The sequence below is a fragment of the Erythrolamprus reginae genome, unplaced genomic scaffold (genome assembly GCF_031021105.1).
Source record: "Erythrolamprus reginae isolate rEryReg1 unplaced genomic scaffold, rEryReg1.hap1 H_43, whole genome shotgun sequence".
Taxonomy (NCBI): Eukaryota; Metazoa; Chordata; class Lepidosauria; order Squamata; family Dipsadidae; genus Erythrolamprus; species Erythrolamprus reginae.
Window position 1 is genome coordinate 2,760 of NW_027248499.1, and position 27,816 is coordinate 30,575.

The window sequence follows — 27,816 nt, forward strand, 5'->3', positions numbered from 1 at the left end:
GGAAAGGAAGACCAAATCTGTTGTGTGTTGTGGGAAAATATAAATAGCCCTAAAGTTGAAACGTTCAGGTTTTTTGTGTTTTTTTTAAACTATTGCTGAATTTTTTATTTTTATTTTTTAAGATTCTCACTAGAAGACGTTGTGAAGTCTTTCTACCTGGGGTGAAAAAAAACAGACCGGCTTCTGTTGAAAGTGGAGAAACCAGAAGTTTTAACACCCGGCTCCCAAAATTAGAATGTGGCTCCATTGGTCTGACTTTGGAAGAAAAGCAACATCTCCTTCTCAACCCCAATTGCAGGCTTAATTCGGGCTGGCCTGGTCTTCCTTCAATCTCTGGCATTTTGCTTTGTCTTCCAAATTTGCTCCAAAGCGTCTTGCGAGAGCCGCTACGAAGGAATGTTTGAAGCCACCTGGGCTTAACTTGTGCGAGATGTAACGTCCCTGCCTGCCTAGTGACAAACCATGTCAGGCCCAGAGAACAAGCAAGCAGATTCTCTCAAGCCATCATTGCTTATCTTGCTAGCAGTGGCATTTGTGTCTGTCCTTCCAAGACCAACCTCGGACAGGTGAGTAAGGCCTTGTCCGAAGAGTTAAAAGTTGGCTTTCATAAAAATGGACCTTGAAGTAAAATTTTCCTTGGAGTCCATCTTGAGTGTGTAAAAATAACAGGGAAGCAGAAGAACAATTGGAAAAGGGGCCTTGGAGGTCTTCTAGTCCAACCCCATGGGACCATATGCTATTTCAGACAAGGGGTTGTCCAAATCTCTTCTCTTTCTTTTTTCAAAAAGTTTATTTTTTCTCCACAATAAAAACATGCTTACAACAGAATATACCTTCAATACAGCTTGAACATATATCTCTTCTTTTTTTAAAACATATTTTTTTCTCCAACATAGATAAAAAACGACACATAGTTTCCAACACAAGATCAAGCTTATTATCAAACATATATCTTTTATTTTGTACTTTGTAATAATTTGTACTTCTTGTATCTCTTTGTAAAAGGACTCGACAAACATATATTATATATTCATCAACCTCCTAAAATATACCTTCTTGAATACAATTTAGAAAAAAAAAATCACATATCTATTCTATTATATCTTAGCCTTCGGCATATATTGCTGAACCTTTGCTACCTGCTTTTGTAATTTCGTCATACGGATAAACAAATTACCGTCAATTAAATTTACCGCTAACATTTCCTTCCCCTGCTAAATAATATATCTCTTATTGAATCTAAGCCTTCTCATCCTTATTTATTTTCCTAATTTTTTTAAATAAAAATATTCTTTATTAACTATATACATTAAACCCCAAAAGAAAGCACAAAATAAGCAGTAGACAAAAAAGCAATAAACAAAAATAAGACATATAAACATATGAACATGTAATACATTGCAGCAAGAATCAGAGGGAGGAGCAAGTATTATATTATATTATTATATTATATTATATTATATTATATTGTCTTGGTCATACTCAAAGGTGCTTTTTTCAAGCAGCCCCCCGGACTTTCTTGGTTTTTTCCTTTCTTTGAAGACATTCCCCTTCTCATCCAAGAAGCTTCCTCAGTTCTGACTGATCATAAAAATATGAACTGGTTGCCCAGTCCTCTGAATTTGGATCCCATGACCTTGTGAAATGGCCGTAAGTGCCAAAAACGGTCATAAGTCAATTTTTTCCCAGTGCTGTGGTAGTTCGAAGGGTCACTAAATGTGCTCTTTTAAATCAAGGATGACCTGTATCCCCCCCCCCTCCCCCATTTTCTTGGCTATAAACTTCAGCTTGGTTGAAACAAAAATTGTACCGTCTAAAGCAGTGTTTCCCAACCTTGGCAACTTGAAGATATTTGGACTTCAACTCCCAGAATTCCCCAGCCAGCGAATGCTGGCTGGGGGAATTCTGGGAGTTGAAGTCCAGATATCTTCAAATTGCCAAGGTTGGGAAACGCAGGTGTAAAGGAAATAAATATTTAGTTATCAAAGCAACAGTTTAATTACTCCTTAATTACTCCTTGCTCTCTTCCAGAAGGCTCCGAGTGGGTGTTTTCCAGCCTCGGGGCTGTTTGGCATCCCGCTACCCTCCTTACGTCCTTCGCAACATGTCGAAGGTGTGCCAGAGTGAGTAATGTTGGATGCGCTTCTCTATACACATCCTGGACAAACCCAGGAAAAATTCTTCCTCTCAATTAAACGGGGGGACGAGGGGGGAGAGAACTGTTGGGAATCTGGGAATTCTAAATTGAGAGCGGGATATTACGTCAATTCGGTGCGTTCCAGGGAAATGAGGTTTTTTTTTACTACTGATAGAAGATAATATTTGTAGGTCAGGGTTGAGCGGTGGGGGTCCTTGGCGCCTTCTGAGCTTGGTGATGTTCTTGCAGAGGTTTCATGGGCCAACTAGGTAGTAGGGTCAGTGCTATGACTGCAGAGTTTATACAGAACGGACCACGTCCTTGTACCACTGATGATGCTCCATAGTTGGGTCGTGAAATGTTTGCAAGAGAACAACCAAACTCGGAGCACCAAGGATAGCACAGTCTCCTCCTCCTGCACCACCACCACCACCTCCTCCTCCTTCTACTTCTCCTTCTTCTACTGCTCCTCCTCCTTCTACTTCTTCTCCTTCTACTTCTCCTCTTCCTCTTTTTCCTCCTTTTCCTCCAACTCCTCCTGCTCCTCCTGCTGCTCCTCCTCCTTTTCCTCCTCCTTCTCCTCCTGCTCCTCTTCCTCCTCCTCTTCCTCCTTCTGCTCCTCTTCATCCTTCTGCTCCTCCTCCTCCTCTTTTTCCTCCTTTTCCTCCAAATCCTCCTGCTCCTCCTCCTCCTCCTTTTTCCTCCTCCTCCTCTTCTTCTGCTCCTCTTCCTCCTCCTTCTGCTTCTCCTCCTCCTCTTTTTCCTCCTTTTCCTCCAACTCCTCCTGCTCCTCCTCCTCCTCCTCCTTTTTCCTCCTCCTCCTCCTCTTCCTCCTTCTGCTCCTCTTCCTCCTCCTTCTCTTTATGCTCCTCCTCCTCTCTTTTTCCTCCTCCTCCTCCAACTCCCTCCTGCTCCTCCTCTTCCTCCTTCTGCTCCTCCTCCTCCCCTTTTTCCTCCTTTTCCTCCAACTCCTCCTGCTCCTCCTCCTCCTCCTCCTTTTTCCTCCTCCTCCTCCTCTTCCTCCTTCTACTTCTCCTCTTCCTCTTTTTCCTCCTTTTCCTCCAACTCCTCCTGCTCCTCCTGCTGCTCTCCTCCTTTTCCTCCTCCTTCTCCTCCTGCTCCTCTTCCTCCTCCTCTTCCTCCTTCTGCTCCTCTTCATCCTTCTGCTCCTCCTCCTCCTCCTCCTCTTTTTCCTCCTTTCCTCCAATCCTCCTGCCTCCTCTCCTCCTCCTCCTCCTTTTTCCTCCTCCTCCTCTTCTTCTGCTTCTCCTCCTCCTCTTTTTCCTCCTCCTCCTCTTCTTCTGCTCCTCTTCCTCCTCCTTCTGCTTCTCCTCCTCCTCTTTTTCCTCCTTTTCCTCCAACTCCTCCTGCTCCTCCTCCTCCTCCTTTTTCCTCCTCCTCCTCCTCTTCCTCCTTCTGCTCCTCTTCCTCCTCCTTCTCTTTATGCTCCTCCTCCTCTCTTTTTCCTCCTCCTCCTCCAACTCCTCCTGCTCCTCCTCTTCCTCCTTCTGCTCCTCCTCCTCCCCTTTTTCCTCCTTTTCCTCCAACTCCTCCTGCTCCTCCTCCTCCTCCTCCTCCTTTTTCCTCCTCCTCCTCCTCTTCCTCCTTCTGCTCCTCTTCCTCCTCCTTCTCTTTATGCTCCTCCTCCTCTCTTTTTCCTCCTCCTCCTGCAACTCCTCCTGCTCCTCATCTTCCTCCTTCTGCTCCTCCTCCTCCCCTTTTTCCTCCTTTTCCTCCAACTCCTGCTCCTCCTCCTCCTCCTCTTCCTCCTTCTGCTTCTCCTCCTCTTTTTTCCTCCTTTTCCTCCAACTCCTCCTGCTCCTGCTGCTCCTCCTCCTTTTCCTCCTCCTCCTCCTGCTCCTCTTCCTCCTCCTCTTCCTCCTTCTGCTCCTCTTCATCCTTCTGCTCCTCCTCCTCCTCCTCCTCTTTTTCCTCCTTTTCCTCCAAATCCTCCTGCTCCTCCTCCTCCTCCTCCTTTTTCCTCCTCCTCCTCTTCTTCTGCTCTCCTCCTCCTCTTTTTCCTCCTCCTCCTCTTCTTCTGCTCCTCTTCCTCCTCCTTCTGCTTCTCCTCCTCCTCTTTTTCCTCCTTTTCCTCCAACTCCTCCTGCTCCTCCTCCTCCTCCTCCTTTTTCCTCCTCCTCCTCCTCTTCCTCCTTCTGCTCCTCTTCCTCCTCCTTCTCTTTATGCTCCTCCTCCTCTCTTTTTCCTCCTCCTCCTCCAACTCCTCCTGCTCCTCCTCTTCCTCCTTCTGCTCCTCCTCCTCCCCTTTTTCCTCCTTTTCCTCCAACTCCTCCTGCTCCTCCTCCTCCTCCTCCTTTTTCCTCCTCCTCCTCCTCTTCCTCCTTCTGCTCCTCTTCCTCCTCCTTCTCTTTATGCTCCTCCTCCTCTCTTTTTCCTCCTCCTCCTCCAACTCCTCCTGCTCCTCCTCTTCCTCCTTCTGCTCCTCCTCCTCCCCTTTTTCCTCCTTTTCCTCCAACTCCTGCTCCTCCTCCTCCTCCTCTTCCTCCTTCTGCTCCTCCTCCTCCTCCTCCTCTTTTTCCTCCTTTTCCTCCAAATCCTCCTGCTCCTCCTCCTCCTCCTTTTTCCTCCTCCTCCTCTTCTTCTGCTTCTCCTCCTCCTCTTTTTCCTCCTCCTCCTCTTCTTCTGCTCCTCTCCTCCTCCTTCTGCTTCTCCTCCTCCTCTTTTTCCTCCTTTTCCTCCAACTCCTCCTGCTCCTCCTCCTCCTCCTTTTTCCTCCTCCTCCTCCTCTTCCTCCTTCTGCTCCTCTTCCTCCTCCTTCTCTTTATGCTCCTCCTCCTCTCTTTTTCCTCCTCCTCCTCCAACTCCTCCTGCTCCTCCTCTTCCTCCTTCTGCTCCTCCTCCTCCCCTTTTTCCTCCTTTTCCTCCAACTCCTCCTGCTCCTCCTCCTCATCCTCCTCCTTTTTCCTCCTCCTCCTCCTCTTCCTCCTTCTGCTCCTCTTCCTCCTCCTTCTCTTTATGCTCCTCCTCCTCTCTTTTTCCTCCTCCTCCTGCAACTCCTCCTGCTCCTCATCTTCCTCCTTCTGCTCCTCCTCCTCCCCTTTTTCCTCCTTTTCCTCCAACTCCTGCTCCTCCTCCTCCTCCTCTTCCTCCTTCTGCTTCTCCTCCTCTTTTTCCTCCTTTTCCTCCAACTCCTCCTGCTCCTGCTGCTCCTCCTCCTTTTCCTCCTCCTTCTCCTCCTGCTCCTCTTCCTCCTCCTCTTCCTCCTTCTGCTCCTCTTCATCCTTCTGCTCCTCCTCCTCCTCCTCCTCTTTTTCCTCCTTTTCCTCCAAATCCTCCTGCTCCTCCTCCTCCTCCTTTTTCCTCCTCCTCCTCTTCTTCTGCTTCTCCTCCTCCTCTTTTTCCTCCTCCTCCTCTTCTTCTGCTCCTCTTCCTCCTCCTTCTGCTTCTCCTCCTCCTCTTTTTCCTCCTTTTCCTCCAACTCCTCCTGCTCCTCCTCCTCCTCCTCCTTTTTCCTCCTCCTCCTCCTCTTCCTCCTTCTGCTCCTCTTCCTCCTCCTTCTCTTTATGCTCCTCCTCCTCTCTTTTTCCTCCTCCTCCTCCAACTCCTCCTGCTCCTCCTCTTCCTCCTTCTGCTCCTCCTCCTCCCCTTTTTCCTCCTTTTCCTCCAACTCCTCCTGCTCCTCCTCCTCCTCCTCCTTTTTCCTCCTCCTCCTCCTCTTCCTCCTTCTGCTCCTCTTCCTCCTCCTTCTCTTTATGCTCCTCCTCCTCTCTTTTTCCTCCTCCTCCTCCAACTCCTCCTGCTCCTCCTCTTCCTCCTTCTGCTCCTCCTCCTCCCCTTTTTCCTCCTTTTCCTCCAACTCCTCCTGCTCCTCCTCCTCCTCCTCCTTTTTCCTCCTCCTCCTCCTCTTCCTCCTTCTGCTCCTCTTCCTCCTCCTTCTCTTTATGCTCCTCCTCCTCTCTTTTTCCTCCTCCTCCTCCAACTCCTCCTGCTCCTCCTCTTCCTCCTTCTGCTCCTCCTCCTCCCCTTTTTCCTCCTTTTCCTCCAACTCCTGCTCCTCCTCCTCCTCCTCTTCCTCCTTCTGCTTCTCCTCCTCCTCTTTTTCCTCCTTTTCCTCCAACTCCTCCTGCTCCTCCTCCTCCTCCTCCTTTTTCCTCCTCCTCCTCCTCTTCCTCCTTCTGCTCCTCTTCCTCCTCCTTCTCTTTATGCTCCTCCTCCTCTCTTTTTCCTCCTCCTCCTCCTCCAACTCCTCCTGCTCCTCCTCTTCCTCCTTCTGCTCCTCCTCCTCCCCTTTTTCCTCCTTTTCCTCCAACTCCTGCTCCTCCTCCTCCTCCTCTTCCTCCTTCTGCTCCTCCTCTTTTTCCTCCATTTCCTCCAACTTCTCCTGCTCCTCCTCCTGCTCCTCCTCCTCTTTTTCCTCCTTTTCTTCCAATTCCTCCTGCTGCTCCTCCTCCTCCTCCTTTTCCTCCTCCTGCTCTTTTTCCCTCTCTTCTTCTTCTTCTCCTCCTCCTCCTCCTCCTCCTTCTCCACCTCCTGCTCCTCCTCTCCCAACAAACCCCGCACCCTTCTAGCATTGATGATATTTGCAAGTTGGGTCGTGAAATGTTTGCAAGAGAACCCTCAGGCTCAGAGTCCACCAAGGACCCCACCGTCCTTCTCCTCCCCCCTGCAAAGCTCATATCCTTCTAGCTGGTCAAGAAAACAACCCAGCTCAGGGAGTCCCCAGGGCCCCAACAAGGAACATGAGTCCCTGCAGGAGAATTCCCCCCTCCCTTTTGGCTCAGTGCTCAATAATACGATTGAACCGGCAATCAAAGAGATGGCGATTAACTTAAAAACCGAGGGCTGGTTCATGCAACGGACCTGAAAGCAGACTCTAGATTTCCCGGATCAGCCAGGGGAATTCAAGCACTGAGGTGTGTGTTCACCCCAGGATGGGTGGCAGGTAACACAGCTGAGCTCCCCCGCCCATCCCTGCCCTTCCCTTAGTAATTCCAGGGTGAAAACACAGGCCAGCCCTCCGCTTGACCTACTCCAGCCAGGGAGAGGCTCCTCTACTCATTCCGCGCTTGTGTTCCCCCCTCCCAGGTTTCTGGTGAAACGCCTGTGAGCATCTCCGGCCCCATCTTCACACCGAAGGCCTTTTCCGGAAATGCGGCTCAATGACTCGGATTAAAGCTTTGAAGGTAACACACACACACACCCCCCATGCAACGGAATGGCAGGAAGCGAGTTCAGGTTCCATCCCAGGCTTTGACTTCTCCAAAGAGGTTGCGTTCCTCCTTCCTTTGTGGAGGGCAAAAGGTTGGGCCCCTTTTACCTGTGGCCCAGCTTCTCTTTTAGGGCTAGGGATCTGTAGTTCATGAAGAAAATGGGAGACAATCTTCTTTCTTTCTTTCTTTCTTTCTTTCTTTCTCTTCCTTCCTCTCTTCCTCCCTCCCTCCCTCCCTCTTCCTATCTTCCTTCCTTCCTTCCTTCTTTCCTGGCCTGCCTTCCTTCCTTTCTTTCTTTCTTTCTTTCTGTCTTTCTTTCTTTCTCTTCCTTCGTCCCTCCCTCTCTTCCTCTTCCTATCTTCCTTCCTTCGTTCTTTCCTGGCCTGCCTTCCCTTTCTTCCTTCCTTCCTTCTTTTTTCTTTTTCTTCCTTCCTTCCCTCCTTCCCTCTCACTCCCTCTATTTATTTATTTCTCTTCCTTCCTCCCTCTCTCCCTCTTCCTATCTTCCTTCCTTCCTTCCTTCCTTCCTTCCTTCCTGGCCTGCCTGCCTTCTCTTTCTTTCTTTCTTTCTTTCTTTCTTTCTTTCTTTCCCTTCCCCTCCCTCCCTCCCTTTTTTTCTTTCTTTCTTACTTTCTTACTTTCTTTCTCGTTCTTTCTCTCTCTCTCTTTCTTCCTCCCTCCCTCCCTTCCTCATCCCCTCTTCCTTCCTCCCTTCCTTCTAGCCTGTCTGCCTGCCTCTTTCCTCCCTCTCTTTCTTCCTCCCTCTGTCCCTCCCCCCCCTCCCTTCCTCTTTCCTCCCTCCCTCCCTCCCTCCTTTCCTGATCGAGGACCTTGCAACAGTCGTTAGTGTGAAAAACATTTTTTAGTACAGTCGTAACTTTGAACGGTCACTAAGGGGATGATTGTATGTTGAGGATCACCTGTAGTTGTTAAGCTTGAGAAATGAGTGTGGAAACTTTGAGGACAGGGGCTTTTGCTGGCTGGGGAATTCTGGGAGTTGAAGTCCACAAGTCTTCAAAGCTGCCAAGGTTGGAAACCCCTCGGATACCAAGAAGGCAGGGGGCTGGAAGGATGAAATCATTTCCATTCAGTTGCTTTGGTTCTTGAAAATCTCCTGCCCCCTAGTGTGAGAAACGAGAAATGTAAAAAGCCTGGAAGATAGAACACTTTGGATGAAGAGAGAACAGTTTTAAAACCAGGAACTTTGGACTATTTGCCTTCACACCTGGAATTCCACATCTCAGCCCACCCTACAAAATAAACCCACATAAAGGGTTTAATAAGGGCCACCTGGGAGCTTCCAACTCTCTTGTCTAAAACCAGCAAAAGGACTCCTGCAGAGAAGGTCTATGGAGATCCTCAGAGGTCCTGGTTGTCCCAAAGGTGCTTTATCAAGAGGCAACTGGACTTGGGTTCTCCTCGAAAATGTTTTGCTTCTCATCCAAAAACCGAAATGTAGAACCGAAGAAGCATTCTTGGATGAATAGCGAAATGTCTTCAAGGAAAAGCCTAGGAAGTCCAGGTGTGTTTTGAAACGGAGCCTTGGGATTCCTACAGAATTTGAGGGGGTTTTCTTAGTTTGGGGGTGTCTCACTAATTTTTCTTGGGATCATTGAGAGCTTGCATCTTTCTCCTCTGTTTTCTCCTTCCCCGTTTTCCTTTCTCCTCTTCCTTTTCCCTTCTCTCCTTTGCTTCTCCCACCCATTCTTCCTCCCTTCCTTCTTTCCCTCCCTCCCTCTCTCTGTCTGTTTCTGTCTGTGTGTCTTCCTTCCTTCCTTCTTTCCATCTTTCCTTCTCTTTGTGTTTCCCTTCCTTCCTTTCTTTCCTTCCTTCCTTCTTTCCCTCCCTCCCTCCGTCTGTCTGTCTCTGTCTGTGTGTCTTCCTTCCTTCCTTCCTTCCTTCCATCTTTCCTTCTCTTTGTGTTTCCCTTCCTTTCTTTCTCTCCTCTCCTCCTGCCATCCATTTCCTTTCATCACTGGAGGCTTTCCAGGAGAGACTGGACTACCATCGGTCAGAAATGGTTGGGGGGGGAGGGGGGTTGGACTAGATGACTTACAAGGTCCCTTCCTGCTCTGTTCACCTGTAAGCTTTCCACCACCTGGATGGGATCACTGGTGTTTCTGCTTTCCAGGCCCGGCTGGAAGCGGGCGAGCGGTGCCTGCACATGGCGCTCCCCTGCGATGTGGCCACTCTGGTGAAGCAGTTTCTGAGGAGCCTGCCAGAACCCCTCATCCCCGCCGAGCTGCAATGCTCCCTCTGCCAGGCGCAGCTCCAAAGCCGAGAAGATCGGGACTCGCTCATTCTGCTGCTCACCTGTCTGCTTCCCCCGAGGAACACCGCCGTCCTCCGCTATTTCCTCAGCTTCCTGCAGGAGGTTGTGGCCAGGTGAGCCCCCGAAGGTTTACTGATTGACCAGCTTTATTTCCATCTGGCTTTTATTATTTTTAATAAATGGCTCAAGGTGGCGAACACGGCTAATCATTCTCCCCCCGCCCTATTTTAAAACAACAGCCCTGTGAGGGGGGTCAGATTGAGAGAATAAGGCAGGACTACAAATCACTGTCTCCTGGGGATTGGCCCAAAGTCACCCCATCAGCTTTCATGCCTGAGGTAAAACTAGAACTCACTGTCTCTTGGGGATTGGCCCAAAGTCACCCAGTAAGCTTTCATGACTGAGGTAAAACTAGAACTCACTTTCATGACTGAGGTAAAACTAGAACTCACTGTCTCTTGGGGATTGGCCCAAAGTCACCCAATCAGCTTTCATGCCTGAGGTAAAACTAGAACTCACTTTCATGCCTGAGGTAAAACTAGAACTCACTGTCTCCTGGTGATTGACCCAAAGTCACCCAGTCAGCTTTCATGCCTGAGGTAAAACTAAAATTCACTGTCTCCTGCTGATTGGCCCAAAGTCACTCAGCCAAATTTTCTGACTAAGGCGGGACTACAATTCACCGTCTCCTGGCAGCTGGCCCAGAATCACCCAGCTGACTTTCCTGCCTAAGGCGGGACTAGAACTCCCTGACTCTTGATTTCTAGCCTGGTTCTGTCTGCCCCACTTTTGTCCTAAATCTGTGGAGGCCCGTAATCACTGCAGCCCCCTCCGGCCCCTCAGCACCCATACTGGGAATCCTAATCCCCTTCTCTCCCCTGACCCGACACGCCCCATCCCGTAGCTTTTCTGCCGGTCTAAACGCCTGTTTTTCTTACTTTGATAGCTAGACACCTAAATCCCCGATTCTTATGTTGCCTTGTTCCTTTGTGAGTCAGAATCTTTGCATTCCGCATGCCTCATACTTGTTCTGTGTGTGTGAGTGTGTGTATGTGTGTGTGTGTTGGAGTTGGCGCTACTCTAGAAGGATTGTGCGCTTGGCATCTTTCTGTTAAAACCCCGAATGGACCCCAAATGTGACTCCCCAAAGCTCTTGTCCCACAGGGAGCTGCTATTTGTAGGGCGCGAACCCCCAAAATGAGGGTGGCAGCAGGCGTGACGCTACACTCAAAGCTCTGGCCCGGTTGCGATGGGCTGCCGCGGGCCCGCCAACAACACCCCCCCCCCTTGCTATGACGGATGTCTGTTTGCCAGAATGAATGAACCTTCCCATGCTCCAAGGACACGGGGTCCTTCATATCCCCCCCTCCTTCTCTTCTGCCGCGTGATGGCAAAGCCCTTTTCTCTGGCGACCACGCACAGGAGAAGTTTGTGAATGAGTCACCACAACCTGAACGCTATAATGACGGTGTTGCTCATGAAGCTCACATTCATTCTGTTTAAAAAAAAATAAAATAACAGGCTCGTCGGAGGAGGGGGAGAGAGGAAGGAGGAGTAGAACATCGTAGGGCACGTAAAACATGCGCCCACCAACTCAGCCTTGAGGACTGGCGACTTGTTTTTTCCCAAACCAGGGGGCATTGCAGCTCTGAGGACTGGCAACTTTGTTTTCTCCTAAACCAGGGGTGTAAAACTCAAGGTCTGCGGGCCAGATCTGGTTCACAGCATGCTTAGATCTGACCCGCCCTGGAAACAGCGAAAGGAGCAGCCCACGGTGCCTCTGCCAGTGAAAATGGAGTTTGGGCAGGGCACACTATGGGGTCACAGTTTCTGGCCACGCAGCCCTCCTGCACCCCTCTGTCAGTGAAAATGAAGCTTTGGCTGCACACAGGCCTCCTGGGATCCATTTCCAGCCACGACGGTCTCCTGCAGCCTTCTGTCAGTGAAAACAGAGCTCAGGGGCGCCCCACGCAGGCCTCCTGGGCTCCGTTTCTGGCCAGGATGGCTTCCTGCAGCCCTCTGTCAGTGAAAATGGAGCTTGGGCTGCTCACAGGCCTCCTGGGCTCCATTTCTGGCCACAACAGCCTCCTGCAGTCCTCTGTCAGTTAAAATGGAGCTCGGAGGGCCATACACAGGTCTTCCGGGCTCCGTTTCAGGGCACGATAACACAAACCTGATGCGGCCCTCCATGAAACCGAATTTGACACCCCAAAACAATGGCTTTTCAGACGCGGCAGGCAAAGAACCCGCCTGATCTCTCTTTCTCTTGCCTTTGTCTGTTGGTCTGTTCTCTCTTCTCGCTCATTCCAAGCCACTTGCTGTGGTCCTCTCTGTGGTTTCTTTTCAGGTGCGCCCAGAACAAGATGGACTTGGACAACCTGTCCGTCATCTTTGTGCCCAACCTCTTCTCCGGGGAACTGTCCAGCCAGATGGGCATCAGCAAGGCGGAGGAGCAGCTGCGGAGTCACGTGGCCGTCACTCGGGTATTGATCAGCCACGCCACGGAGATTGGTGGGTCATAGGTACAATGGGGGAGGGGAGATTTCTACTTGGCACCACCTGGAAAACGGGGGGAGGGGGCATGTAGCTTGTGAGTGAAGGCTGACCTAGAAAGCAGGGGACAATGAGTCCTACTTCCGCCTTAAGCAGGAAAGCTGGCTGGGTGGCATTGGGCCAATCACCAGGAGACTGGGAGTTCTAGCCCTGCTTTAGGCATAAAAGCCAGCTGGGTGACTTTGGATCAATCACCAGGAGAGTGGAAGTTCTAGTTTTACATCAGGCATGGAAGTTGACTGGGTGACTTTGGGCCAATCACGAGGAGACTGGGAGTTCTAGTTTTACATCAGGCATGAAAGCCGACTGGGTGACTTTGGACCAATCACCATCAGACTGGGAGTTCTAGTCCCGCCTTAGGCATGAAAGCCAGCAGGGTTACGTTGGGCCAATCACCAGGAGACTGGGAGTTCTAGTACCGCCCCTGTTCCTTGCTGGCCCTCCCTTTCATAGAGACCCAGTGCTAAGCAAGGGTGTCACAATCTGCCACAACTTTGTGTTTCTTGGCGCTCCCACCCCATAGAGAACTTTTCTGAAGACCTGGCTTTTCTCCCCAAACGATGGCACGGGGTGAGATGAAACCATGCCACCCGTTGGGACCCCTAAAATATTCTTCTCTATAGCTAATGCCCAATCTCTGGAATGGCGTCACCCTCTCCCCAAATTCCCATGGCTTCTCCTGGCTTTATTAATATTTGGAAGGGTTGCAAAGCTCTAACTTTCCGGGGGTGTTTGGGGAGAAGAGACCTCTGACCCCCACCCCCACCCCCTCTTAATGTTCTTCACCCTCCTTGTCCTTTTGTCTCGTGCGGGTTTTGTGTTCTTTGCGCAAAGTTTTCTTTCTTTGGAAATGTCTGAGCCAATGCAAGCCACCCAGAGCCGCTAAGAGAGAGGTGGCAATGGAGATGTCATGTCTCATATTCGATGTTGGGGAGTGTTATACGTCGCGTGGGCTGCTTCGCCAACGAGAGGCGCCTTTTTCTTTCTTCCTGCGTCTTTGCTGTTTTTCCTTTTTATCGATGAACCTGGCGTGGTGTCGCGCATTGTGACTTAGACTTCGATTTCAACCTTTTATTGTCCCTTTCCATGCACACCTATCGGCACGCATTAAAATGAAATGACGCTGCACTCGGTAACTTCAGTTTTTTTTAAAAAATACATCTTTATTGATTATTTACGTTGATAAAAACAAGATGACATAAAAAGAAAGCATACATACATGCAAACAAGAGAAAACAAAGCATTATAGAAACATAGAAGATTGACGGCAAAAAAGACCTCATGGACCATCTATACTATTTCCTGTATTTTATCTTAGGATGGATCTATGTTTGTCCCAGGCATGTTTCAATTCAGTTACTGTGGATTTACCAACCACGTCTGCTGGAAGTTTGTTCCAAGGATCTACTCCTCTTTCAGTCAAATGATATTTTCTCACGTTGCCTCTGATCTTTCCCCCAACTAACTTCAGATTGTGTCCCCTTGTTCTTGTGTTCATTTTCCTATTAAAAACACTTCCCTCCTGAAACTTATTTAACCCTTTAACATATTTAAATGTTTCGAAATTACCTGCTGACTGACAGTTGTAAAAAGCTGAGATGTTCAGTATGATAACAGATTAGGCAAGTAAATAGTCTGTTTTACCTATAAACGTTAGAATAGAATAGAAAAGATTAGAATAGAATAGAATAGAATAGAATAGGAATAGAATTCTTTATTGGGCAAGCGTGATTTATGCTTTATACGTTAAGTAGCTTTGGTATCAGAACTTAGAATGGATACCTGCTATATAGCAGGGTATTTTTATTTGCAGTTTATTCATTTGCAACCATTTCAATTCCTCCTTACTAGGGCACATTAGTCTCCTTAAATTATCAATATCTATTTCTCTATGTTTCTTTTCGTTTCAACTATATTTATTCTGTGGTTCATTAAAGTAACTATATTTACATTTGACAAGTTTGTTTTTCACCTCCGTTTTCATTTGAGTGTGTATTCACAATCAAAATTTTAAATATTTGTATACTTTTTTTCGGTTATCCAGACACACCACCTGTCCCAAGTATTGTGGGATTCCTTGTTATCTTTATCCTGTAGTTCTTAAGTAAGCTTAGTCAGTTTTAATTACGTCCTGTTGCATCCTTGGGTTGGGAGCCCCCCCCCCCCCCCCCCCCCAGCCATCAGCTTAACAGTTGGTTTAAGATGTCTACACTCAACCTCTCCCCATTTCTAAGAGGTCTGTTTGGGGTGCCTACCATCCCTGTCCTACTGTCCTATTGTCCTCTTTTATTGTTACTTTTTTACTCAGAACATCACTACCAAGCGCTGCACACCAAGACAACTAGACACAAGAAGAGTTTTTCCCAAACGCCATCACTCTGCTAAACAAATAATTCCCTCAACACTGTCAAACTATTTACCAAGCCTACACTACTATTACTACTATTTTTTTTCTCATAATTCCTATCACCCATTTCCTCCCAATTAGGACTGTATGACTGTAACTGGTTGCTTGTATCCTTAAGATTTTTATTAATATTGTTTTCTCATTACTTATTTGACCCCTAGGACAATCATTAAGCGTTGTACCTTATGATTCTTGACAAATCTATATTTCATTTTATGTCCACTGAGAGCATCTGCACCAAAGACAAATTCCTTGTGTGTCCAATCACACTTGGCCAATAGAAAAATAATTCTAATTCTTTATATAAACCACTACTATCCTACACATGTTTGACAAATAAAATAAAAATAAATTAAAGTTTGGATGGCCATATAAATCCGTTTTAACTCACTCCTCGTTTTGCCGGAAACAGAGATCAATAAACCTGGTCTGGAGTTGCTCTCCGGTTTCATAATGCACTTGGGGAAAAGGAATCCTCAATCTGAGTATTGCATTGGCAGTTCTGTGTTAGCAAAAACTTCAGAAGAAAAGGATTTAGGGGTCGTGATTTCTGACAGTCTCAAAATGGGTGAGCAGTGTGGTCGGGCATTAGGAAAAGCAAGTAGGATGCTTGGCTGCATAGCTAGAGGTATAACAAGCAGGAAGAGGGAGATTGTGATCCCCTTATATAGAGCTCTGGTGAGACCACATTTGGAATACTGTGTTCAGTTCTGGAGACCTCACCTACAAAAAGATCATGACAAAATTGAACGGGTCCAAAGACTACAAGAATGGTGGAAGGTCTTAAAACCTATCAGGAAAGACTTCATGAACTCAATCTGTATAGTCTGGAGGACAGAAGGAAAAGGGGGGACAGGATCAAAACATTTAAATATGTTAAAGGGTTAAATAAGGTCCAGGAGGGAAGTGTTTTTAACAGGAAAGTGAACACAAGAACAAGGGGACACACTCTGAAGTTAGTTGGGGGAAAGATCAAAAGCAACATGAGAAAATATTATTTCACTGAAATAGTAGTAGATCCTTGGAACAAACTTCCAGCAGACGTGGTAGATAAGTCCACAGTGACTGAATTTAAACATGCCCGGGATAAACATAGATCCATTCTAGGATAAAATACAGGAAATAGTATAAGGGCAGACTAGATGGACCAGGAGGTCTTTTCCTGCCGTCAGTCTTCTATGTTTCTATGTTTCACGATGATTGTTCCCAACCACGATTCTTGGTTATGCCAAACAGTTCAGTCCCCCATACAGGGATGGCGAGGCCGACGGTGGGCAGCTTGGCAAGGGAAGGAACCGAGCCATTTTTGGTGCATGAGTCACAGGAGATAGAAGGTAGGGAAGAAGAGAGCAATCTTTGACTTGCTTTCCCAGGAACAGAGCGTTCCGCACGGCCCAAATTTACAGGAAGGGAAAGAGGCGCCGGATGAGAAATTCCTTTCTTCCCTGAAGTGTGTGTGTGTGTTTGTGTGTGTGAAGCAGCACATAGATGTCCGTGCCTGCCTTTCGTTTTGCCGCAGCTTGCAGAGTTGTGCAGGCATGGTGGCCCTTCCTTCTTTCTCCCGTGCAAAGCGAGCGGACGCGGTGAGAGTTGTAAGTGCGAGGACAAAGCCATCAGCTTGGATCTCATAAGCGAGCCCAGTTACGTCCGGCAAAGTTCGTGTTTTGCACAATATATTTTTGAATGGAGGGCAAGTGAAGGGTTGCAAATGGCGAGCACTTGAACTCTCTGGACGTGACGGCGGTTGTAAATCTGTGCCAGGCGCCCGGTGCCCATATATTGCGGGGAAATGTGATGACAGTTGCAAGTGTGAGGACCAGTCATCAGCTTGGATCTAATAAGCCAGTTATTATTATTATTATTATTATTATTATTATTATTATTATTATGTCAGTACAACACAGCAAACGAGATCACTATGCTGGATTTCGTATTTCATCACCAGTCGGGCGCTTCCCAAGCACCTAGGACTGCGTGATGTAGCGGCGAATTATGTTTGCCGATCCCAGTAAAGCGGCCTTTTGCAATTGACAGATGGAGATTTTGTCAATTCCGATGGTTTTCAAATGTCCGCTGAGATCCTTTGGTACTGCGCCCAGCATGCCAAGGACCACTGGGACCACTTTCACTGGCTTATGCCAGAGTCGTTGCAGCTCGATTTTTAGATCTTCGTATTTCACTAATTTCTCTAGCTGCTTCTCCTCAATTCTGCTGTTTCCTGGGATTGCGATGTCGATGATCCATACTTTCTTTTTCTCCATTATTATTATTATTATTATTATTATTATTATTATTATTATTTATTAGACTTGTATGCCGCCCTTCTCCAAAGACTCGGGGCGTCTCACAGTACAATACAAAAACTATATGTGTACAAATCTAGTAGTTAAAAACTATAAGCCAAAATCCCATTACATTAAAAAGCAGTGAATTAATTCAATCACATCCACACATAACATTTAATGGTTGGGGGGGGGGCATGTTCTAACTGCCTCATGCCTGGCGACATAGGTGGGTCTTAAGGGTCTTGCGAAAGGCGAGGAGGGTGGGGGCAGTGCAAATCTCTGGAGGGAACTGATTCCAGAGGGGCAGGGCCGCCACAGAGAAGGCTCTTCCCCTATATCCTGAAAAGTTAGTGCTGTGGGATGTCTTTTTTATGGAGTGTCTAAATAAGTAGTCCTCAACTTACAACGTTCCAAGTTACAACAGCACTGGAGAGTTATGACCATTTTTCACAAGTACAACCTTGGCACCTGTGATTGTGCGATCAAAATTCAGAAGCTTGGCAATGGGCCACATTGTGTATCGGTAGTGAAAATGGAGCTGCGCATCGTACCGGTCAAACCCAGTTTTATATTGAGGCCGATTTTCCCTTCCTACCTTCTTGGTTTTAGGCGTGATTCCTGAGCCCTTCCGGGAAAAAATTCACGCGGCCGTTTCGGACCTGGAAAGCAAACAGCGGTTTCGGCAAGGCCGGGAAGAGGCTGAAGATGGCGGTGCTGCGGGGAGAAGGAGACGGCGGCGTAGCGTAAGCTGTGAGTGTGCCAGGGAAAAGCCCAGATGAATGGAAGGCGGCAGGGAAGGTTGCAAGTGGTGACCCCTTGAACCCAGGACACAGCAACGGTTACAAATCTGTGCCAGGCCCTCGCATTTTGATCATGTTACTATAGGGAAGACGTTACTATGGTTGTAAGTGCGAGGACCAGTCATATGTTCCCTTTTTCATCCGGTTGGGGTCACCATGCTAAAAAAAAAAGATGTTTTTCTTTTTCAAAAAGTTTTTATTTTTTCCTCCATCACCATACATAAATCAATATGCCTTAAATTATTACAGTATTAAAATGAAGTATATTTGGATCAATCATTCCTAAATACTTTGTTTATAACGTGTTATTTCAGATATGTATATTTTATTAAAATAGTACTGCTTCTTTAAAAAACGAAGAAAAAATAACTCATCTAATTTTGTCTTCTTGGATCCCCACCAATTAATTTCAAAAAACATTTTTTTCTCTCTCTCAAATTGAGCGCTATTAGTTTAATTTATCAAAATAGTTATTCTTTCTCTTGTCTTTTAGCTTAAAGCCATAATGCTTACTTCACTTTTCTTAATCTTTTTATTCACCCTTTGTTTTTTTTTGTCTCCAACTTTATTAACTATAAAAAAAGATGTTGAGGCTCTAAAAAGAGCGCAGAGGTGAGTTAAGCGGGAAGCTTTCAAGGAGAGAGAGACTGCCACCTGTCAGAAATAGTGTTAGGGTTCTCCTGTTTGGTTGAAGGGTGGACTAGAAGTCCTCCAAGGTCCCTTCGAATCCTCTTTTTCTATCTTCTGTAGTCTTATTCTCTCCCCAAACAGCTATTTCTCCTTATTTCCAAGTTGAATCTCTCCTTGTTCAGTTTTCATCCATTAATCCTTGTCTGGCCTTCAGGGGCTTTGGAAAATAGCTTGACCCCGTCCTCTCAGATATTGGAAGATGCTATCCTGTCTCCCCTGGTTCTTCTCTTCACTGGAGTAGCCGTGTCCAGTTCCTGCAACCGTTCATCGTATGTTTGAACCTCCAGTCCTCTCATCATTGAACGGGTCCAAAGATGGGCTACAAGAATGGTGGAAGGTCTTAAGTATAAAACGTATCAGGAAAGACTTCATGAACTCAATCTGTAGAGTCTGGAGGACAGAAGGAAAAGGGGGGACATGATCAAAACATTTAAATATGTTAAAGGGTTAAATAAGGTCCAGGAGGGAAGTGTTTTTAATAGGAAAGTGAACACAAGAACAAGGGGACACAATCTGAAGTTAGTTGGGGGAAAGATCAAAGGCAACATGAGAAAATATTATTTTACTGAAAGAGTAGTAGATGCTTGGAACAAACTTCCAGCAGACGTGGTTGGTCAATCCACAGTAACTGAACTGAAACATGCCTGGGATAAACATATATCCATTGTAAGATAAAATACAGGAAATAGTATAAGGGCAGACTAGATGGACCATGAGGTCTTTTTCTGCCGTCAGTCTTCTATGTTTCTATGTTTCTATCATCTCGGTTGCTCTTCTCGGCACTCTTTCTAGAGTCTCAGCATCTTTCTTATAATGTATTGACCAAAGCTGGATTCAGCACTCTAGGTATAGTCTTACTAAGGCTTTATAGAATGGTATTAGTACCTTCCTTGATCTTGATTCTATCCCTCTGTTAATGCAACTTGGGTTGGTTTTTTTGCCTGCCGTTACACACTGCTAGCTCCTATTTAATTGGTTGTCCGTTAAGACTTTTAAGTACAGTGATACCTCGTCTTACAAACGCCTCGTCATACAAACTTTCCAAAATACAAACCCGGGATTTAAGATTTTTTTGCCTCTTCTTACAAAGTATTTTCACCTTACAAACCCGCCGCCGCCGCTGGGATGCCCCGCCTCTGGACTTCCGTTGCCAGCAAAGCACCCATTTTTGCACTGCTGGGATTCCCCTGAGGCTCCCCTCCATGGGAAACCCCACCTCCGGACTTCCGTGTTTTTATGATGCTGCAGGGGAATCCCAGCAGCGCAAAAACAGGCGCTTCACTGGCAACAGAAGTCCGGAGGTGGGGTTTCCCATGGAGGGGAGCCTCAGGTGAATCCCAGCAGTGCAAAAACGGGCGCTTCGGCTGGCAAAAGGGGTGAGTTTTGGGCTTGCACGCATTAATCGCTTTTCCATTGATTCCTATGGCAAACATTGTTTCGTCTTACAAACTTTTCACCTTAAGAACCTCATCCCAGAAACAATTACGTTTGTAAGACAAGGTATCACTGTATGACTTTTTCCTTTTGAAAATCCTTTAGGACCAATTGCCTATGAAAGAGGGAAGGTAGATGGGATGAGTATTTTAGAACTGTAAATGTCTTTTTATACATCTACTTTGGTTTTGCAGTTATGGTCACGGAAGCCCTGAGCAAATTCAGGAGCTGTCGAACTTTTTGTGCCTGTCCTGACGTGGAAATGAAAGAAGGTGAGGGTGAAATGCCTTTGGCATTTTTGATCTCTCCCCTCCCCTTTACACCAGGTAGCTCCGGGGTTTAAAGGCGTTTGAGGGCAAAGGAGGGTGGATGAGACCACGGGGCCTGCTTTGTGGGAGGTCTCATGTCGGTCCATTCAGTGTTGTTGGAGTGGTTCGGTTTGAGTCCACTTTGGGACCTCTTCCCACAGAGTCTCAGGATGGCTCGGTCCAGAAAATATCCTTCGGCTCCAAGCGGAAAGCGTCCGAGGAGGTTGCGACAGTTACGGAGCTTTCTATCAAGAAAAGGTGAGCTCTTAAACTCCCATCACCAGGAAAAGAGCCCGGGTGGGAGGGCTGAGAAAACCCGGCTTGGGTGGGAAAGAGTTTGGCTTGCGTTGCTTTGCAGAATCAGAATTGAGCGGGAAGGGACCTTGGAGGCTTTCTAGTCCAGCCCCCTGCTCAAGCAGGAGACCCTATAAGTTGGGGTGGGTTCTTCCCAGTTTGGACCAGTTCGCCCAAACTGGTAGCGATCCATTGATGACATTTTTTAAAAAAATTCTGAATTTTTTTAATTTAGTTTTTTTGAATTTTTCGATTTTTAAAAATTTATTTGTTTTCTTTTAATTTGAGTTTTCATTTTTTTCAATTTTTTTGAGTTTTGAAATTTTTGAAATTTTTTGAGTTTTTAGCTTTTTGATTTTTTATTTTGTTTGAATTTTTCAATTTTTTAATTTTTAAAAATTGTTTTACATTTTTTAAAATTTCCTTCTGAGCGTGTGTAGAAGTAGAGTTCTGGCAATGTGTCTGTGGTTGCCTTTTTTTTTTTTTTTTTGCTTTTTTAAAAAAAATGGGTTTTTTTATTATTGGGCATGCGCGTGCGCGCCCACGAGGCGCACCCATGCTGTATGAGAGGGAGCGAACCAACAAGTTGGAGGGAAGTTGGAGCCCACAACTTCCCTAAGCCTGTTTGTACAGAGGGCTGTCCAGTTCTGGTGGCAAGCAGTTCCACTGGTTAATTGTCCTCGCTGTTAGGGAGTTTCTCCTTAATTCCAAGTTGCTTCTCTCGATTGCAGAGTAAGATGGGTAGCATATATATTTAAAGGCATGAAAGGGCAGCATCACCAATGTAATTTAAAAAAAAACTTATCAAAAACCAAACCAAACAATAAGTTTTGTCCATCATTTTGCCCGCAGGAGATCAGACCCTTTTGATGGAAATGGTGAGGATTGTTTTAATCAACAGACTGACACCACTTCCATGCAAGGTAATTCGGGTGGGTGCGGCTCAGAGGTCACAACCATGTGGCCAGGTGAGCTCAAAAACCAACATTCACATTTCGCACACAAACACAACACAAAAGCCACACAATCGACTCACAATACAGTGCAGCAGGTGGACTTCATACAAAATGGCCCCCACAGCAAGCAGAGCTCAAAAGCCAACTATCACACTTTGCACAAAAATAACACAAAAGTCAATACTACCTACTCGCGCACGATGCAGAAGCAGCTGGACTTCACACAAAATGCCCCCTGCAAAAAAACAGAGGAACCTCACAGTCCCAGTCCCAAAAAAGCTTTTAAAAAGTTAAAGAAAACCCCTGACAATCAGCTGTGCTGTGGGATCATGGGAAACTTTTAAAATAACTTTTAAAAAGCATTTTTACTACCGGTTTGGAGAACTGGAAGCACTTGTTTATTTATTTTATTTATTTATTTATTTATTTATTAGATTTGTATGCCCCCCTTCTCCGTAGACTCGGGGCGGCTAACAACAATAATAAAAAACAGCATGTAAATCCAATACTAAAACAACTAAAAAACCCTTATTATAAAACCAAACATACCTACAAACATACATACCATGCATAAAGTTGTAAAGGCCTAGAGGGAAAGTGTATCTCAGTTCCCCCATGCCTGACGGCAGAGGTGGGTTTTAAGGAGCTTACGAAAGGCGAGGAGGGTGGGGGCAATTCTAATCTCCGGGGGGGAGTTGGTTCCAGAGGGCCGGGGCCGCCACAGAGAAGGCTCTTCCCCTGGGCCCCGCCAAACGACATTGTTTTGTTGACGGGACCCGGAGAAGGCCCACTCTGTGGGACTTAATTGGTCACTGGGATTCGTGCGGCAGAAGGCGGTCTCGTAGATACCCTGGTCCGGTGCTTGTTAGTAACAGTTCAGGCAAACCAGCCCGAACCGGTAGCATTTCACCCCCCTGCTTTTCTCGCTTCCGTGAAGATGCCCTCCTTCCTCTTGCGTCCTCCAAGCCTTTCCTCCATCGCCTCTTTTTTTACAGGCGTCGCAGAGCCTCCGACTGGGAAAGTGCAACGGAAACAGAGCCTCAGCCGGAAACACCCTCGGAGGTGGGTGGGTAAGACTTCCTAGAAATATCCACCTGGCTCACCTGCCTTCTCTCGACGTATGCAAAGACGGGTTTTCAAATTGAGACTTGCCCCTGCGAAACAGCTGCAGTTCCTATCCGCATTTTAGCAGCATGATGCGTTTCTGGCATTTCGGAGGCCAGGTGTCAATCACTTGGTGTCAGCCATCATTCTGACCCCCTTCCGGTGCATTTCAGTTTGCTGTTGTGTTTTTCCAAACTTTTGCTTCCGTGGCTTAAGAGGCGCATGTTGTTCTATTTAATAATTAATAATAATAATTTACTGTTGTTGTGAGCCGCTCCGAGTCCTCGGAGAGGGACGGCATAAAAATCTAATAAATTATTATTATTATTATTATTATTATTGATTGATTGATTGGATTTGTATGACGTCCCTCTCCGCAGACTCGGGGCGGCTAACAACGATGATAAAAACAGCATGTAGAAATCCAATTAATAAAACAACTAAAAACCCCTATTATAAAACCAAACATACATACAAACATACCATGCATAACTTGTAATGGCCTAGGGGGAAGGAATATCTTAACTCCCCCATGCCTGGCGGCATAATGAGTCTTGAGTAGTTTACGAAAGACAGGGAGGGTGGGGGCAGTTCTAATCTCCTGGGGGAGTTGGTTCCAGAGGGCCGGGGCCGCCACAGAGAAGGCTCTTCCCCTGGGGCCCACCAAACGACATTCTTTAGTCGACGGGACCCGGAGAAGGCCCACTCTGTGGGACCTTATCGGTTGCTGGGATGATGATGATGATGATGATGATTATTATTATTATTATTATTATTAGATTTGTATGCCGTCCCTCTCCGAGGACTTGAAGCGGCTCATAACAACAGTACCCAATGTACAAATCTACTGTTAAAAGAACAATTTAAAACCCTTATTATAAAAAACAATCACACAACCTAACAGACCATACATAAAACCATAGTAGCTAGGGGCATATCAGTTTCCCCATGCCTGGTGGCCTGGGTGGGTCTTCAGGGGCTTTCGAATTTCTTAGTAGCGCGGTTGTTAAGTGCCAATTCTCCCCCCCCAAACCCCCCCCCCCCGGTCTTTTCTTCCAGGAAGTCCATTACTCCGGCCTCCGACAGCCTTTCACCCTCCCTCACCGAGAGGAAGCAAATAGGCCACAAATCCCTGAGCATCTTCTCTCGCAACAGCAAAAGCCAGGTGAGAAGACATGAAGGGACCCCCCCCCCCCCCTAACTCCGCATCCCCCGGGCAATGGTTGAAGTTGCGGGCAGATCCTTTCACCCTGGAAGCACTTTGGGGCTTCTGACACGGAAGTTGTAGTAGTCGTTTTCCCAACGAGTGGGACCAAACTAGAGGAAGTACAACTGGTGCAAGAAAGGGGCAAACAAGGGGCAACAAGAAGGATCAAGGGAATGGAGCATCTCCCTTATGAAACCAGGTTGCAACACCTTGGTCTCTCCAGCCTTGAAAGACGGCGTTGAAGGGGGGACTTGATCGAAGGGTATAAAATCACGCATGGGATAGAAAAGGTGGATAGAGAAAAATCCTTGTCTCTATCACACAATACTAGGATGAGGGGGGCTCTCCCTAAAGCTCAAAGGTAAGAAAATGAGGACGAATAAAGGGGGAGATATTTCATCACTCAGAGGGTCCTTGGTTGATGGAATTCACTTCCAGAAGAGGTTGTGACAGCTGTCAGCCTAGAGAGCTTCAAGGCAGGATTAGACAGATTCATGGATGCCAAGTGTATCAGTGGCCATTGAAATGGATGTCCATGTGCCGCCTCTATGTTGGTTGAGGCAGGCAGGGTTCCCTTGGGTACCATTTGTTGGGGGTCAGGGAGGGTTTTGCCTTCTCTTTCTGCTCAAGATCCCCAAGGACAATTGGTGGGCCACTGTGGGACACAGAATGCTGGACTCGACGGGCTTTGGCCCCATTCAGCAGGGCTCTTCTTACGTTCTTATGTTCTTAATTACACATCCCCCGGGGAATGATCCTTTGACCGTGGAAGCATTTTGGGGCTCCTGACACGGAAGTCGTAGTAGTAATTTTCGCAACGAGTGGGACAAAACTAGAGAACGTACGACTGGATTTATTCAGAGTTGTTCCTTCTTCCGATCTTCAACCCAGCTACCCCACTCCTTCTCTGCCAAAGGAGACGACCCCAGTGGATGGTTCCCGCTGAAGAAGAGGAGGCAAGATACAGGCAACCTCTCCACGATCCTCCCGCAGTGGGCCGGGCTGCAATCCCACAAGGCCCAGGAAGATCAAAGAGGTATGTGCTTGGTGGTGCCGGACCTCTTTATTTATTTATTAGATTTATACCGCCCTTCGCCTCGTGGACTCAGGGCGGCTTGCAAGAGTAAAATATAAACAAGAATAAAAAGGGTACCAACAATTAATAGGAAAGTGAACCCAAGAACAAGGGGGCACATTCTGAGGTTAGTTGGGAGGAAAGATTAGAAGTAACGTGAGAAAATATTATTTGACTGAGAGGAGTAGATGCTTGGAACAAACTTCCAGCAGACGTGGTTGGGAAATCCACAGGACCTGAATTGAAACATGCCTGGGATAAACATAGATCCATCTTAAGATAAAATACAGGAAATAGTATAGGGGCAGACTAGATGGATCATGAGGTCTTTTTCTGCAGTCAATCTTCCATGTTTCTATGAAAAAATTAAGAAAAATAAAAATCCCAGTATAAAACCCATCAGTCACCCCTCATACTGGCTGGAGCGAAGAGTATTGCTCAATGGCCTCAGGCCTGCCGGCATAGATGTGTTTTTAACGCCTTTCGGAAGGCGAGGAGTGTGAGGGGCAGTACGATTCTCTGGGGGGAGTTGGTTCCATAGTAGTGGGGCCGCAACAGAGAAGGCCCTTCCCCACAGACCCGACAGTCAGCATTGTTTGGCCAACGGGACCCGTAGAAGGCCGACTCAGGCTAACCTAACCGATCGCTGGGACGTATGAGGCAGAAGGCGATCCTGTAAACAATCTGGTCCACTTGACTGGTCAAGTCAAGAAGGGCTTGAAGGGGCTTCCGAGAAGACCTTCCGTAACTGTGGTTTGTAGGAAGGATTGTAAAACAGCTGTTTATTTTGGATTTGTTCGAAGGGTCTCCAAGCCACACGCCTGGCAAAGAGGCAAGTGCTCGTGTCTCCTTAAACCCGAGGGCTTTGCAGGATGCGAAATCCAGGAGACCTGGAGAACCAAGGCCTTATTTTGAGGTGCTCAATTCCCAGCAGAATTCAGGCGCCGCCCTTGGCAAGAGAGGAGGGCTGTTGGTGAAGATGGAGGCCCTGGCCGAAACGAGCAGGCAAGGCGTCATTGCGCTCGCTATGCGCCGCAGAGTTCTTCGGCGGTCTCTGAGCTGGCCGGAAGAGCTCTCGTTGAAGGATGCCACAGACGAAACCGATTTCTCCCCGGATGAAGCCGCCGCTAGCCCAGGGAGGCCGGAGGGCCTTGGTCAAGCCGAGCCGTCTCAGCCCGGCACGATGGAAGTCATATGCGGCATGAAACAACTCAGCCTTCACAAGGTCGAGGCGCCACCGGAAAGCTCCAGAGCTGGCTCTTCGGCAAACGAATCCTGCAATCTTTCTCCAACGCTGTCTCCGTCTCGGCCGGAAGCGTTGGAGGAGGCTGGGGAGGGTCTCGCCGATCCAACTCCCGCAGGACGATTCTCCCCCGACTCCCGGCCGGCTCCGCTTCGCTCCAACGAAGAGCTCAGCCTCCTCGACTCGCCCAAGCCCAGAACCAGGCGCCGTTTCGGACGGTCGATCAGCCACGAGAGTTGCCTCCCCTTGCAGGACGGGGTTTCCAAGGGTGGGGAATGCAAGCCGCCATCGAAGACGCCCCTGCAGCAGTTCAAGGCTTGCAGCCGGCAACTCTTCATCACCCACAAGCACATCAGGAGTTCTTTGGCGGGGATGTGGGGCCGGAAAGAGGGATACAGGCCCACAGGGGGGACCCCAGACCAGCAGACCAACCTCCTGCTGGGAGATCACCAGATCCAGCCCCAGAGCTGTCATTCTCCCCAAAACACTGCAAGGGAGTTGTAGGTTATGGTTAATTCAAGATGCTCCAATTTGTCACCACCATCCCCGATAACATTCACGCCCGTAGGAGCCCCCAATGTTTGTCTGGGGCTCAGTAATTGGGTCTAAATTTGGGCAGAAGCATCTTGTGGGAGTGGGGCAAGCCAAAGAAGGGGTGGGGTGTTTGACGGCGTGCGGGAATCCCGCCTGTAATTTTTGCCTTTCACAAGGTAAAATGGTTTGACACGGCAAACGGCCCTCTTCTCCTGCCATTTGGATATGCGTGTGTGTTCTCCCCTCCCCTCCCTGCAGCTGTTGGTACTTTCCCCTGCCTTGGTTATTTTTTTTTATTATGCCCCCACCCCCCAAAATAGGAAGTTTTCGACTGCAAGGCGGGAAAGAGTTCCCGAAGGCAGCGTGTGAAAAACCTGGAAGTTTTTGTTTGGCTACGTCTGCTTTTGCCTTGCAGTCGGTGGCTTCCCCTTTGTCTCAAATTATGAATCGCTGGAAGAGCAATAAAAATTCACGACTCCGTTCATTGATTTTTTTTTTTTATTACGTCTTGGTGCAATGTTTACAGATGCCCTCAAGGGGGCGCCAAGAGCCTTCCTGATTGCCAACAATTGCCACCTTCCATTTCTTTTTAATTTCTTCTCTCTCTATCTATGTGTGTGTGTTTACTTGCTCACACGCTGGGTGTTCGGCAATCCCAAATAATTAAAAGCCAAAGTGCCACGCAGCTGCGGTTCTCGGGCCTGACCTTCTCCTCCTTAAGCTGGTTTTAATGAGAAGGTTTCTTTTTTAATTGCCCCCTGGTTGCAATTTATCTTTGTTAAGCGATGTCACAGCCCCGCTCCTCATCCAAAATGAACTCCAAAATGCACAACCGGCTGCGAGAGAGTTTAATAAAGTGTTGCAACCTGTTGTAACCTAAGCCGGAGTTTTACAACCCTCTTCCAGTGATGGGCTCTTACAGGTACGAAGAGTCAGTTAAAAAAAATATATCTTTTTTTTCCCTTCTGGGCTCTGGGTATGTTTTTTCCTATAGGAGTAAATGAGGTTGAATGTGTATAATTTTAGAAGAGCTGTGTGTGTATGTGTGTGTGTATACATACAAATACAGTTTATATAGTAGACAATGTATACTTTTGTGTGCCTGTGTGTAATAATGTATGTACACATATGACATATATACATAGAATTAAATAGTATATTTTGGATGTTCAGTAATAGCAAATAGATAGGGAAATTCTTGGTTTAGACAACTTACAACTCCGTCGTCTCCGTTCCGACTTGATTATAGTTCATAAAATCATATACCAAAATGTCCTACCTGTTAACAACTACTTCACCTTCAACCTCAACAACACACGAGCACGAAATCCTTTTAAACTAAATGT

The 27,816-nt window shown here is 47.2% G+C and overlaps 1 protein-coding gene across 1 annotated transcript; it reads left to right on the forward strand.

The window, feature by feature from the left end:
* Positions 1-27,622, forward strand: LOC139155675 (uncharacterized). Its single transcript, XM_070730917.1, has 13 exons — positions 1-566; positions 2,032-2,123; positions 7,184-7,281; positions 9,440-9,693; positions 11,928-12,091; positions 17,435-17,575; positions 19,944-20,021; positions 20,219-20,315; positions 21,204-21,274; positions 22,303-22,369; positions 23,471-23,576; positions 24,510-24,654; positions 25,497-27,622. Exons 3-13 carry the CDS (start codon positions 7,258-7,260, stop codon positions 26,438-26,440), a joined length of 2,091 nt encoding a protein of 696 aa, XP_070587018.1. The 5' UTR covers positions 1-566; positions 2,032-2,123; positions 7,184-7,257; the 3' UTR covers positions 26,441-27,622.
* The last annotated feature ends 194 nt before the right edge of the window (positions 27,623-27,816 follow it).